The sequence below is a fragment of the Acartia tonsa genome, chromosome 5 (assembly GCF_053477335.1).
Source record: "Acartia tonsa isolate MP-2025a chromosome 5, ASM5347733v1, whole genome shotgun sequence".
In the NCBI taxonomy this organism is placed as follows: Eukaryota; Metazoa; Arthropoda; class Copepoda; order Calanoida; family Acartiidae; genus Acartia; species Acartia tonsa.
Window position 1 is genome coordinate 16,428,625 of NC_137264.1, and position 12,877 is coordinate 16,441,501.

General features: G+C 32.1%; 3 protein-coding genes and 1 pseudogene across 3 annotated transcripts; all 4 read left to right on the forward strand.

Moving 5' to 3' along the window:
* The first annotated feature begins 1,105 nt into the window (after positions 1-1,105).
* On the forward strand, positions 1,106-5,023 carry LOC145319952 (uncharacterized). The gene is made up of 8 exons (XM_080162351.1): positions 1,106-1,274; positions 2,072-2,139; positions 2,334-2,463; positions 2,646-2,823; positions 2,990-3,232; positions 3,546-3,697; positions 4,118-4,295; positions 4,924-5,023. The coding sequence occupies exons 1-8, from the start codon at positions 1,217-1,219 to the stop codon at positions 5,021-5,023; spliced, it is 1,107 nt and encodes a 368-aa protein (XP_080018477.1). The 5' UTR covers positions 1,106-1,216.
* Positions 5,024-6,596: 1,573 nt separating this feature from the next.
* Positions 6,597-7,573, forward strand: LOC145319953 (uncharacterized). The gene is made up of 3 exons (XM_080162353.1): positions 6,597-6,720; positions 6,959-7,144; positions 7,356-7,573. The coding sequence occupies exons 1-3, from the start codon at positions 6,597-6,599 to the stop codon at positions 7,571-7,573; spliced, it is 528 nt and encodes a 175-aa protein (XP_080018479.1).
* Positions 7,574-8,776: 1,203 nt separating this feature from the next.
* On the forward strand, positions 8,777-10,323 carry LOC145318879 (uncharacterized). Its single transcript, XM_080160543.1, has 2 exons — positions 8,777-9,442; positions 9,660-10,323. Exons 1-2 carry the CDS (start codon positions 9,343-9,345, stop codon positions 9,956-9,958), a joined length of 399 nt encoding a protein of 132 aa, XP_080016669.1. The 5' UTR covers positions 8,777-9,342; the 3' UTR covers positions 9,959-10,323.
* On the forward strand, positions 8,870-9,274 carry LOC145319954 (deoxyuridine 5'-triphosphate nucleotidohydrolase pseudogene; annotated as a pseudogene).
* Positions 10,324-12,877: the final 2,554 nt, after the last annotated feature.

The window sequence follows — 12,877 nt, forward strand, 5'->3', positions numbered from 1 at the left end:
TTCGTCTGCTTCCTCGTAGTTTAAAAATTTAAATCTGATCTTCCTGTGTAAACTGCGAGCATTACAAATCAGCAGCCACGCTGCTGATCGAAAAATTTATTTCGAAAAATTTTTTTGGTCGATAACGGAATATTTGAAATATATTAATTATTTATGTAATTGATTCAATTTTAAATAATGCTTCTATCATGATTATGATATTAATATATGATTGTAAAATGTAAATACTTTTCTATGATTAAGATTCAAGTATATTCGATTTTAAAAATAACTGGCAACTTTAGACTAAAATTAAAACCAAAATTGGAAATTTCAAACAATAGATATTTTAACTTTACGAGTGTGATTTATGAAGGAAAACTTTAATAAACATAATTTCAAATTTCGAATAAGTAATTTAATAATCAAAAACAATTTCTTCCTTATAAAACAGTTTAAATTTTTGGAAAATAATATGAATCTATATAATTCTTTAAGAAGTTTTGATAAAAAGTTGACTGATTTCTAAGATATTTAAAAAAAAAAAAAAAGTACAAAATAATTTTGTGATATAAAGATTTGATATTTTTGATAATTTATCGTTTTGATAAAAAGTTGACTGATTTCTAAGATATTTTAACAGTATATTATGATTTGTGATATAAAGATTTGATATTTTTGATAATTTTATAGTATAAAGGTCTGATTTTTTCATATTTTGATAAGAAAATTGCTAAAATTCTAAAACAATTTCAGAATAAAGTCTACAGAATGTCTGAATTACGTAGGCAATTAATGATTAGCAAATATAGGGCATGCACGGACAGAATGTGTGTTCTAAAAGTGGTTCTTAAAAGCCACTACGATTTGGCTAGCGATCCAGATTTAGTGAATCATATTGATACCAAAGATATGTTGGGAAAGATGATTAAATCTTTCAATTTTCTTTGTTATGAACTGGACAATTGTCAGCCCAATGATGGGTCAAACTATACTCGTTTTAAGAGAAAAATGCAATATATAAATCATTATGTTGATCAGTTAAATTATCAACTAACCTATATTATCGAAGAATCGTTCAATTGAATTATGAATAAATAGTTTGAAGAATTGTTGAACCAGAAATATTTTCTATTTTTATTTGTTATTTCCTTTTACCAATAGTAAAAATTTTTTCCATTATAAAAACTTTAATGTAAATTATTCTCTTTCAAAATTTGATCTTAACGATTGGAAAATGGGAGATAACACGGAGTCAAACAGTAAGAAAGCTGATGAGAATGATCATGAGAAAGGTAAAAATACATGCCTATGGGTAGCATCAATCGTCAATTTAGTTTTCTTTTTGGAACAGCTTAGCTTTGCTATGCTTCAGAGTTTTGATCGGTGCTACCTAATAGGCAAATAGTTTATTTATCGATGTAGAATAAGTTAGAAATTAAGTTTTGATTAGCAGTGTCCTGCTCTGAAGGGATGATTGCGTTGAAGCAGGATAATCTGTTCCTGGCGGAGCTGGGTCCCAATCTCAAAGCGAAGCCAGGAACTGATCTTCCTGTGTAAACTGCGAGCATTACAAATCAGCAGCCACGCTGCTGATCGAAAAATTTATTTCGAAAAATTTTTTTGGTCACTCTGTTCTAGAAATTAGTTGGCAACCCTGACGGGTTGTCAGCTGTCGTACATGAGGTACGGCAAGATGGCGGCTACTTCTAGTAGTGATTAGCATAAATCAATTCTATTCGGCGCAGGCTCTGCCAAATAAAGGACTAAAATTGCCCACCCCCCCACCCGGGAGTAAAAAACGAGAATTGCAATCACACTGAAAGTAGCTTCTATTCTATACTACTAGATTTCATAACTTAATATTTAAAGAATGTGGGTATCAAGTCCCTCAATAAAAGAAAATTTTATGATAATATGAATATTGAGCTTCATAAATGGAAAATATAATAATAGAATGAAAATGTAATTTATTACATATGATTAGAAAAGGGTATAAAAGTCCCGTAAAGATTATATAAAAACCGTTGAATTGTTAGAAATGAAAATTGAAAGACTTTTCAATTAAAAATAACATGGTTCAATTTTTTAGATACCATAACTGAACGGTTTGTAATTGAAAAACTCTCAGAAGAGGCATTCCAGACTAGAAAAGAAAAGGTATGTAAAAAGATAGATTAGATGGAAAAAAGATAGAATGAAATTAGAATAATTGAAAAGTTGATATGAATATTGATAAAGATTCGATAAAAAGTAAAAATAAATAAGAATTGACATAAAAACTTATAAATCAAGTTATTTTGGAAATAAAAGAATAAAGGAAAACTATAATATTAATTAGTTTTCTAATTTAGATTGTCAGTGAGGCTACAATTTGTAATGCCTTTTCGATGACGAGTGACCGTCAAAAATTAGTCGCGTCGGCTAATTTTTTGATACAAGCTGAGATGACGTTGCTAGGACAACCTAAAGAGATAGCAACAGGTATGTTAAACTTAGAAATGTAATATTAAAGCATGTTAGTAGAGATAGATGATTATGCTTGACTGAGTAGATAAAGAAAACAAAGCTAATACTAATAAGAACATAGATTTATGATAATATTTATAGGAAAAGATTAATGTATTAAATGAATTAAATTTAATATTAATAATATTAATATTTAGATGATGATGCTACGAAGGCTGCCAAGGAGGCACAACGCCAGGCGGTAAGAGGTCTCGTGTTACAAACACGGGACCAATATCGTCTAGCCTTGGCAGAATTCCAATTTGGTCCACAAGTGCGCCATCTGGTCCAGAATGATCATACTACGTTTAGTATGCTTGGATCTAAATTGACTAGGTAAAAATTTGATATAATGAATGGATAGATATATGACTAATATTTGAAAGAGAAATGAAAATAAGAATAGAAATGTCATTGGAACTAATTACATAGAAACTGGAAAGATAGATAGTAATAATGCACAAAATAGAATATTAAATGATATAAACCTAAAAATATTTAGGACGTTACAGAACCATAAGATGAAGGCCCGGGGCGGAGCCCAGAGAGGCGGATATATCAATCGGGGCCGATACAACCCTGGTTATTCTGGATATAGAGGTCGTGGATATGGAAGGGTAAACAACCCGCCCCAACAGGATCTGTTAGCAATTCTTGCCTCCGCACTGCAGCAAGTGCAACCGCAGCCGCTACCGAGTACGTCGGGAACTACAACACTGCAAAGGACCAATATTGCAGCACAAAAGTAAGATGAATAATTATTTTAACTTTTATTTTTTCAACTATGAGACGTAGGATTAAGAATATTCTAGATAAATCTTTTTGAATTATAGTTTGAACATAGGATTGAAATAATAATTTGACTAAGGCTAAAACTTTTACTCTTTATTGTATACTAATTAAGATTATATGATATTTTATGGGATAAGTTTTTCAAATTTTTCACAGCATTATAACTTACAAAAATAAAGGTTAATATTTTAAATGATTAATATAGGACTATAAATATAGAATTATGATAAAACTTTATGACAGTTAACTAAGGAATGAATATTTAGGATGACTAGTAAATGTACCAGATGTAATGTTGTTGGACATTGGTATCGTGATAATGTCTGTAAAGATGCGGATATCATGGCGTTTGAAGCCCAGAGAGCCCAGCAAGGGCGAGTGGCAGCACTGACTCTACATCCTGGAAACAATAATAGAAGTAAGTAATATAACTAGATAGAACAAGATGTTTGTTTAGAATTAAGATCTCATAACATGGAATAAGGAGAATAAGGCTACAAATATGTTATAAATTTCAATAAAAAATTGCTGAACTTAAGATAAGATAAATTAAAATTTTTTAGATGAGTTCATCGAAATCGTCACGAAGTTAGGATGGGAAAATCCTAAGCTTACAGCAGATGAACTTGAAAAGTTTCTTGATGAGAGGGGTCATTCTTTGCCGGAGGAGCCATTTTCAATACATTCGAATGCGAGCATTCACTTTATGCATGATATACTGCAACCAGGCCAGGATTTTATGGTTTTATATTAATATTTGAAATAAATAGATTAATTTAAAATAGCTTAATATTAGTAATTAAATTTACAACATAAAAATCATAAAAAATATTTTAAGATCAATGGGTTATGGAGTTATTAAGAGATGGCTTAAAACTAGATTTTGTTAAAAACCCTCCTTCTTCTTATGAAGAAGAAAATAACAAAAGTGCCCGTGAGCACATGGCAGATTTGAGGGAGACTGTTAAAAAATGGCAGAATGAAGGGGCAGTCATAGAATTGGAGAACAAACCGTTGTTTGTAAATCCATTGTCGGTCTCAGTAGAGAGAGATGATTTCAATAATATTAAGAAAAAACGTCCTTGTATAGACGTTAGCAGGCACAGATCTTTAAAAATTGCAAAGATTTATAATAATAATTTCAATAAAGAGCTTAACCAACAAAAATTACTTGAGTAAAGTCAAAAATTCTGTGAAATTTTAATAAAGATCTGAAAATTTTAGATGTATCAATCTACATATCAATTCGCCTAAATCAAAACTAGAAACTCTTAGTGAAACAGAACATCAAATATTCAAAGATTGTTTTTTCACTAGTTTTGATTTGGCGAATTGTTATTTTCATGTGAGACTGCACCCTGACTATCGCAAATATTTCTCATTTAAAATTATTGACGAGAAAGGCATAGAGAAATTCTATGTCTTTCTCGTAATGTGCTATGGCATCAGCATAGCTACTGAAGTGATCAATAAGTTAACAAAGCCAATTAAGTCTCTTATACACATTTTGGGCATCATTTTCAGTATATACATAGGTAGGAAAAAATTTAATATTCCAAAAAATCTTTTAAGTACCACATCGTATCAATATATATTAAATTACATAATTTATTATTGGAAAATTAAATTTTGCACATAATTTAGACGATGGCAGAGTAATTGCAAAGTTCAAAGTAGAATGCGAGCAGAAATTAAGGATAGTGATAAGATTGTTCAATCAGGCAGGCTGGAATATTTCCTATAAAAAATCACAATTAATAGCTTCGCAAAGTATAGTCTACCAGGGATTTATATCTGATTCTATCAGGATGCAGTATTTCACATCGAGTGATAAACAAATTAAATATCTAAATTCATTGAGAAATATGTTGGCTGAACACAACCATGAGGGCTCTATTCCAGCCAAAACGGCTGCTAGTGTGCTAGGTAAAATTCAGAGCCTTAAGAAATCACATGGTGCCATCGTGGCGATAATTCCTCGTAATACCTACAATGAGTTAGGTCGTCAAGTGATTTTGTATGGATGGAACACTAAAGTGACTTTTGTTAGGGGAATACCTGAAATGGAGTTTTTTCTCCATAATTTGGACAAATTTAATGGTAAAGCAATAAGTAATGCCCGTATAGGAGCTATGACAGTGACACAGCAAGAAGTTATAAAAATGGTCAATAATATTAAGGACACAGCTATACCTATCTCTAATCTGTTACTGACAGATGCTTCTGATAAAAGGGCATTTTCCCTTTTTCATGGGGAAATAGTAGAGTTACAGAACTATGAATTTGATAGTAATGAACAACAATTAAGTTCAGGTCATAGAGAGCTTTTAGCTCTAGTGAGTTTTCTGCAGTACAATATATCGATAGATAGGAAATTTCAGTTCCCCATTATTTACTGGGAGACGGATTCCCAATTATGTTATTATTTTCTCCATCATGGTAGTAAAAACTATAATACACAACAGACTTTAATTAAGGTTAAGCAAATGGAGATTCAACTGGGCATAACGGTCATACCGATTTGGACCCGTAGGTCACATTGTCGTATGTTATTGGCAGATGAGGGTTCTAGGTTCTCTTCTGATACCGATTTATGGGGTATACCCCGTTTTATGATTAATTCTATTTTCTTGTATTTCAATTGTGAACCCACTGTGGATGGATTTGCAAATCATTCAAACAGAATTTGTACAAAATATGTTTCCAAATTCTTAGATAATGACAATTTAGCTATAGACTTCTTTTCTCATACCCCAAATGAAAGTGAAATTTACTATTTATGCCCTCCAGTGGCAAAAATTGGACGTACTATAAGGAAAATAGAATCCACAGTGGGGCCGTTATTCATTTTGGTATGTCCTATGTGGACATCGGCTTCTTGGTGGCCGTTGTTACACAATGGAAAATCTTACCACGAGCTCATTAGAGCAATATATATTTTTGATTGTAAACCTGTTTTATATCACAATTTAGAAATTGATAATATTTTCAAAAAATCTATGAAATTCATTGCTTGTTTAATACATCATTAATAACTATGATCAAAATTGTATAAAACTGATAATGACCAGATTTTAGTTGATAAAATGATAAATTCTCTTTATAAAATATTTATAATATATAAAAATAATATCAACTATTATCAATAATAATAGTGATCATAATTAATAAAGATGATAAAATATTGTTATTGGTTAAATGTATGAATATGGACCTAGTCTATACAATATAACCTAGTTATATATATATGAATATTCAAACAGTTAATGTTATTCACACAGTTTTTATATAATCTTTATTTATTTTCAAATAGTAAAATGTCAGAACGACTAATTCTAACGGTGGAAAATGAAGTGGAGATTGAGACCCAGAATGATTTAAGAGAGGGGATGGAGGATCTGCAGCTCCAAGCGGCGGAGAATGGAGTTGGTACTCTAATAGGTAAATAATATAATAGATAGAAAATTTTAAATAGATAGTAAAATAGTAGAATATGGAGAAAGAAAATTACGGAGAGTTTTAGTTATATTACACAATAATTAGATAAGTAGATATGATAAATAGGAAAACTTAAATGGATAGATAAAATGGTAGAATATGAATAAATAAAATTACGGAGGATTTTCAGTATATATTAATACAACACATAATAAATAAGTCTAATACTTAAATATTATAGGAGCTCGCAGATTCCAGCCACATGGAATTGATGTTTCACAAATAGAGGGTGTTAGAGAAATAATAGAGGACAGACCACAGTATTATGACGCCTTCCGTACAATCTTCTCAGGACACCTGGCACAATCAACTCACCTGGCCTATGATTGGATTCTTGGACCGTTTAGGATATTTTGCCATGCAAACGGTAAGATTTAGGAATTATTAATAAGTTGGTTAAAACACAAATAAATGCATGAGATTCAAATGTAGGATTTTTTGAATGAATACATAAAAAGGATTAATGGATTTTATTCAACAACCGATAAAGACTAATTTAAGGAATCTTAATTAAGTAATATAATAGAATATTTAAGAAATTAACTTATATGAAGGGATAACAAATCTATGTGTTTTAGATTTTGAATACCCACTGTTCTCGAGTCGAGCAGCACTACAATTCCTGGGATGGTCAGTGTTACAGGAGAAGGGATTTTCCTGGTTCAAGAAGATGAAGCCAGCCTTGGCGAGCCTGGAGACGTCACTAGGGAGATCTGAGAGTCAAATACCTCCTACAATTTCGGCTGGGTGTTCCGCCATGATGCGCAAGTTGGCTGCTAAAAAAGTAAGATATTAATAACTTAATTTTACGAATATTAAAATGATTGAGTCTTAAATCACAGAAATAATAATAAATAAAAGTAATGAACAATATAGAAAAATGTATAAGAGCGAATATAAAATGAATATTATATCTAGGTACTAATATTAATATATATAAATTGTATTAACAATATTAAATTAATTTAGCCTCCACCGAAGAAATGTGTTCCTTTTGGAGAACCTGAATTGAGGACTTTAATTAATGCCATTGTGTGGGAACCCAAAGCGAGAGGACAGAACCCTTCACCAACGGAGTTTCGGGCATTATTGAGGATTGTGACATACTTCTTCACATGGAGCAGGTGAATACAAAACTAGATAGATTAAAGATTGACTTATAAAAACGAAATAAAAGAAATTGACATTATCTTAAGACATTGGGGAAAATAATAAGATATTTTTTATTAGATATTCCGATTACAGTCTTCTCACAGAAGCCGATATTGAAGACAGAGGAGATCATATCCGAATTAATTTTGTCCGTACAAAACAGGACCAGTTCTATCAAGGCACAAAGTCCTATTTGCCTCTGGTAGGGGGAAAGTTTTGTCCTGTAACCTTATATAGATTGTATGCACAACAATTTCACTTTAATTTTGGTCCTCAAGGCAGTAGAATGAAATATTTGAATTTTATGGTTTATAATTGTAACGGTCTAATAAAACCCAAGTATCATAAGTCTTTAAGCTATGGAGCCGCCATGAATGGCATGAAGGAGATTCTAGCAAAGTATGGCATTAGAAAAGCCTATACTGAGAACTCCTTCAAGGCGGGGGGAGTTACCGCTTACATTGAAAGCGGTAACTCCCTGGAGGCCACCATGATCCATGGCAGATGGCGTGGCCTCCAGACACCCCTATACTACTTGAGGGGGACAGATCAGTATAGGCTTAATCTAGCCCGTAATATTCCTAAGATTTCTGACGCTCAATTTGAAATTTAATACAGTCTTACAAACTTAAGCAAATATTTTAAAATTATTTTATACATATTTTATAAATGGATTTTATACGAGATTTTATATAATATATATGAATATTAATTGTAAAACTTTATTTGGAATTTCCAGTGCAATTTAATAAATAAAGCATGATAATAAAGTCTTTTAATATCTTAACAACACCAAACTCACAAAAATAAAAAGTTAATATTTTAAAGCAAGGAAAATAATATTCATGCTATATTTATTAAAGCACGAAGAGAAATTTCAAATAAAACACATTTTATTCTACTTTCAGAATAAAAAATGACTGAAATCGTTAAGATTAAAATGTTATCACCAAATGCGAAATGTCCGAAGAGGGGATCCTCCATGGCGGCGGGATATGACGTGTTCTCAGCCAGAGATGTAACAATCCAACCCGGATGTAGGGAAATGGTATGGACTGACTTAATGATGGAGATTCCGCCAGGGATGTATGGGAGGATAGCTCCGAGGTCAGGATTCGCATATCTTAATGCTATAGATGTCTTCCAGGGAATAATTGACCCCGACTTCAGAGGAAATATAGGAATTTTGGTCATAAATAATGGGAATGATCCTTTTATAATAAATAAAAATATGAGGATATGCCAAATTGTATTCGAGCGTATAGCGATACCTGATCTGGAAGTCACACAAGAGTTGGGGATCACACTAAGAGGAAATGGTGGATTTGGCTCAACTGGAAACTAATTAAAATATTGTGATATTCTTTTAAACTGTAAAAAATATGTGTAAAACTTATAATATCAACATATTAAATGGCCTATATCCATTTCAGACTAAAAATGGTTTCGGAACAATGTGTTGAAATGTTGCAGAATATATCTTTGGATGAGGAAAACTTAGACGAAAACATGGGTAAGATATAATTACATAAAATATACGGACAGACTTAATACTGACATAAAATAAAGGTCTTACGAATAAATAAGTTGTTGATAAAATGAGAACATCAATATAAAGATCAAAAATTTATTATTTGTAATAAAAGTAATATTTACCTTTTTGAGATAAGAGACTAACATTTCTAAAAATTATGAAATATTAAACTGAATTAACATTCAATATATTTTAGAGCTGGATGAAACCAGGTTGCCGTTATACTTGGAAATATGGAGAGTACAAAGACGCACCATGGCGGCGATGGAGACTAAGTTCTTCAAACACTATGACAATGAGGATGATATGGGACAACTACAATTCCAGCACTGGAGGCAAAAGATGGATATCATCACAAAGATAATGTGGGACATACACATTCATGTACCAACGGTGGGAATGAATCGGTCTTACGTTATTGAGATATTAAAACGTAACCATCAGGAGATCTTCAAATTTCGAGAAACATGTAAAAACGATGGAATTAATTTGTAAATGTAATACATTATAAATTGTTACATTAAAACTGTTAAAATAATAAACATTCATCTCACGAATTTAGATATATTTCACTAATAATTTCAGATAAAACAATTTTTTAGAAATGTAAATCTTTACTAAATCTTACTAACGACACAACTACACACGGCTAACACAATCGCCAACACGCAGTGCAGCGCTTTGCTATGCTTCAGAGTTTTGATCGGTGCTACCTAATAGGCAAATAGTTTATTTATCGATGTAGAATAAGTTAGAAATTAAGTTTTGATTAGCAGTGTCCTGCTCTGAAGGGATGATTGCGTTGAAGCAGGATAATCTGTTCCTGGCGGAGCTGGGTCCCAATCTCAAAGCGAAGCCAGGAACTTACATGTAGACAAATTATTGATATTAATTTTAATTTAATATAATCGAATTACTTAAATATTCTAGAATAGAATTAAAAGTTTAGCTCTTAAATATAATAATGATTATAAATATATATTTTTTTATACAGAAATCTTTATTGTTATATTCATCTCGTTTGTTTGTGAATCTAAAAATTAGTATTTAATTTTGCCGGGCACGGTGTGGGGAAACCGCCAGCATTAAAAGAAACTTAACAAGAGGCTTTGATTAATATCAAATAAATTAAAAGAATATACATCTGAATATTGAGACTGGGGAGAGGGGCAAATTTTAGGAGGTGTTGTCCTATAATAATAAACCTAAAACCTGCACTTCATGGTCTATATGAACAGGAGTGTTGGCATTTAATTTCCCTGAAAAGTACAAACTAATCGGTTCAGTTGTTAGCGAGATCTTGCTTTGTGACGGACAGACATCATTAAAAAATCATGAAATTATTTAACTCTTATTTGAATAAATAAATAAACTACCTATATATTTTTAAAAATTTTAACTAAAACTGTCATATATAATCCAACTCATTTCTTTCAATTCAACTCAATGCATTGTTTTATCAGGGAGAAAGAAGACATTGGACTTAAATTATATATTATTCATTCGTTAGCTTAGTAAATTTGAGTACTTTTATAAAACTTGATAAGTTGCTTGGTTTGAAATTAGTTATCATATATATAGGTAAAAGTTACACAGTAAATAATTTTCAACAGAACGTATGGTATATTTTTGTTGATGTATCATTTAGGAAGTAAATAGTTATATTGTCTTATTAGTAGCGAAGCTAATCTATAATTCATTTTGTCTGTCCGTCAGTCAGTCTGTCAGTCCGTAACGTTATGGGGGAAACGTAATTTTTTCGGCTTCTATTCAAGCTAGAAGAATCCCATTATATACGCCCATCTAACATATGCATTGTTTTGTCCGCCTGTCTGTTATTAAGGGGGGGGGGGGGGCGTAATGACATTTATTCGTAATCCGTGAGCAAAATGGTCTAAAAATTTAGCTAGACCCTTCAAACTTGGTATATAAGCCTAGTCCTATAGGTATTACATCTAAATGGCAAAAAAATCCAAAATTTTTTATTTTAAGGTTAGGTTAGGTAAGAAAAACCCTGCGGAAATGGGGTTTTTAGGCTTTTTTAGTCTATTTTGATGTGGAAACTTACCTTAAATTGTTTTTTTCTTAGGGTTTTAACTTAAATACACTGTATCTATTCATATGGACATTATTTAAGATGATTCAGCAAGTCGGGGACCGACCCCAGGGGGCTAGGTGGGTGGCCCACAGGGGTAAAGTGCATTTTTCCCAATACATATGTTGTGATACATCTAATTATAGGATTTTTAAGTCAAGGAACTCAAATTCAGAGCAAATATAAGCATTAGACTAATCTGAAGCTAGCCCCATCGGGCTAGGTTGGTGGCCCGCAGGGGTTATGTTCATTTTTTCCAATATATATCTTGTTATATATCAAAATATAGGTTTTTAAGGTAAAGAAACTCAAATTCAGAGCTAAAATTAGCATAAGACTTACCTGAAGCTAACCCCTGTGGGCTAGGTAGATCTTCTGCAGGGCTTAAGTGCATTTTACCTAACCTAACCTAGAAACTTACTTATTTTTTGTTTTTTTCCTTGGTTTTTACTTGGTTTTTTTAAAATAAACTTTGTCTATTAATGATGACTTTATTTAAGATAATCCAACAAGTCGGGAACCGACCCCAGCGGGCTAGGTTGGTGGCCCGCAGGGGTTAAGTGTATTTTTTCCAATATATATCTTGTAATATATCAAAATATAGGGTTTTTAGGTCAAGAAACTCAAATTCTGAGCGAAAATTAACATTTGACTAACCTGAAGCTAACCCCCCCGGGCTAGGTTGGTTTTCTGCAGGGCTTAAGAGCATTTACCTTACCTAACCTAGAAACTTACTTATATTTTTACATGTTTTTTCTTGAATAAACTTTGTCTATTAATGAGGACTTTATTTAAGATAATCCAGCAAGTCGGGGACCGACCCCAGCGGGCTAGGTTGGTGGCCCGCAGGGTTTAAGTGCATTTTTCCCAATATATATGCTGTGATACATCTAATTATAAGTTTATTAGGTCAGTTAACTCAAATTCAGAGCTAGAATTAGCATAAGACTAATCTGAAGCTAGCCCCAGCGGGCTAGGGCGGTGGGCTGTAGGGGTTAAGTGCATTATTTTCTAGGGTTGGGCCGGATACTTTTTTGTTCGGATACCGGATACCGGATATCCGGCTTATTTCAAATGCCGGATATCCGGTAACCGGCCGGATATCCGGATAATATCCGGTTATCCGGCCAAAATACCGGATATCCGGCCGGATAACCGGCCAAATTACCAGATATTAAAGTAGTAAAAAAAAAATTTCTTCAGAAATCTTATATAAATTTACATAAAGTTAAACTTATTCAGAAAAAATGTTCTTCTAGCTTCAATAATAAGATAATTATAGCCATTTAAGATTTTAAAAAGCAGAGATTTTTGGTGTA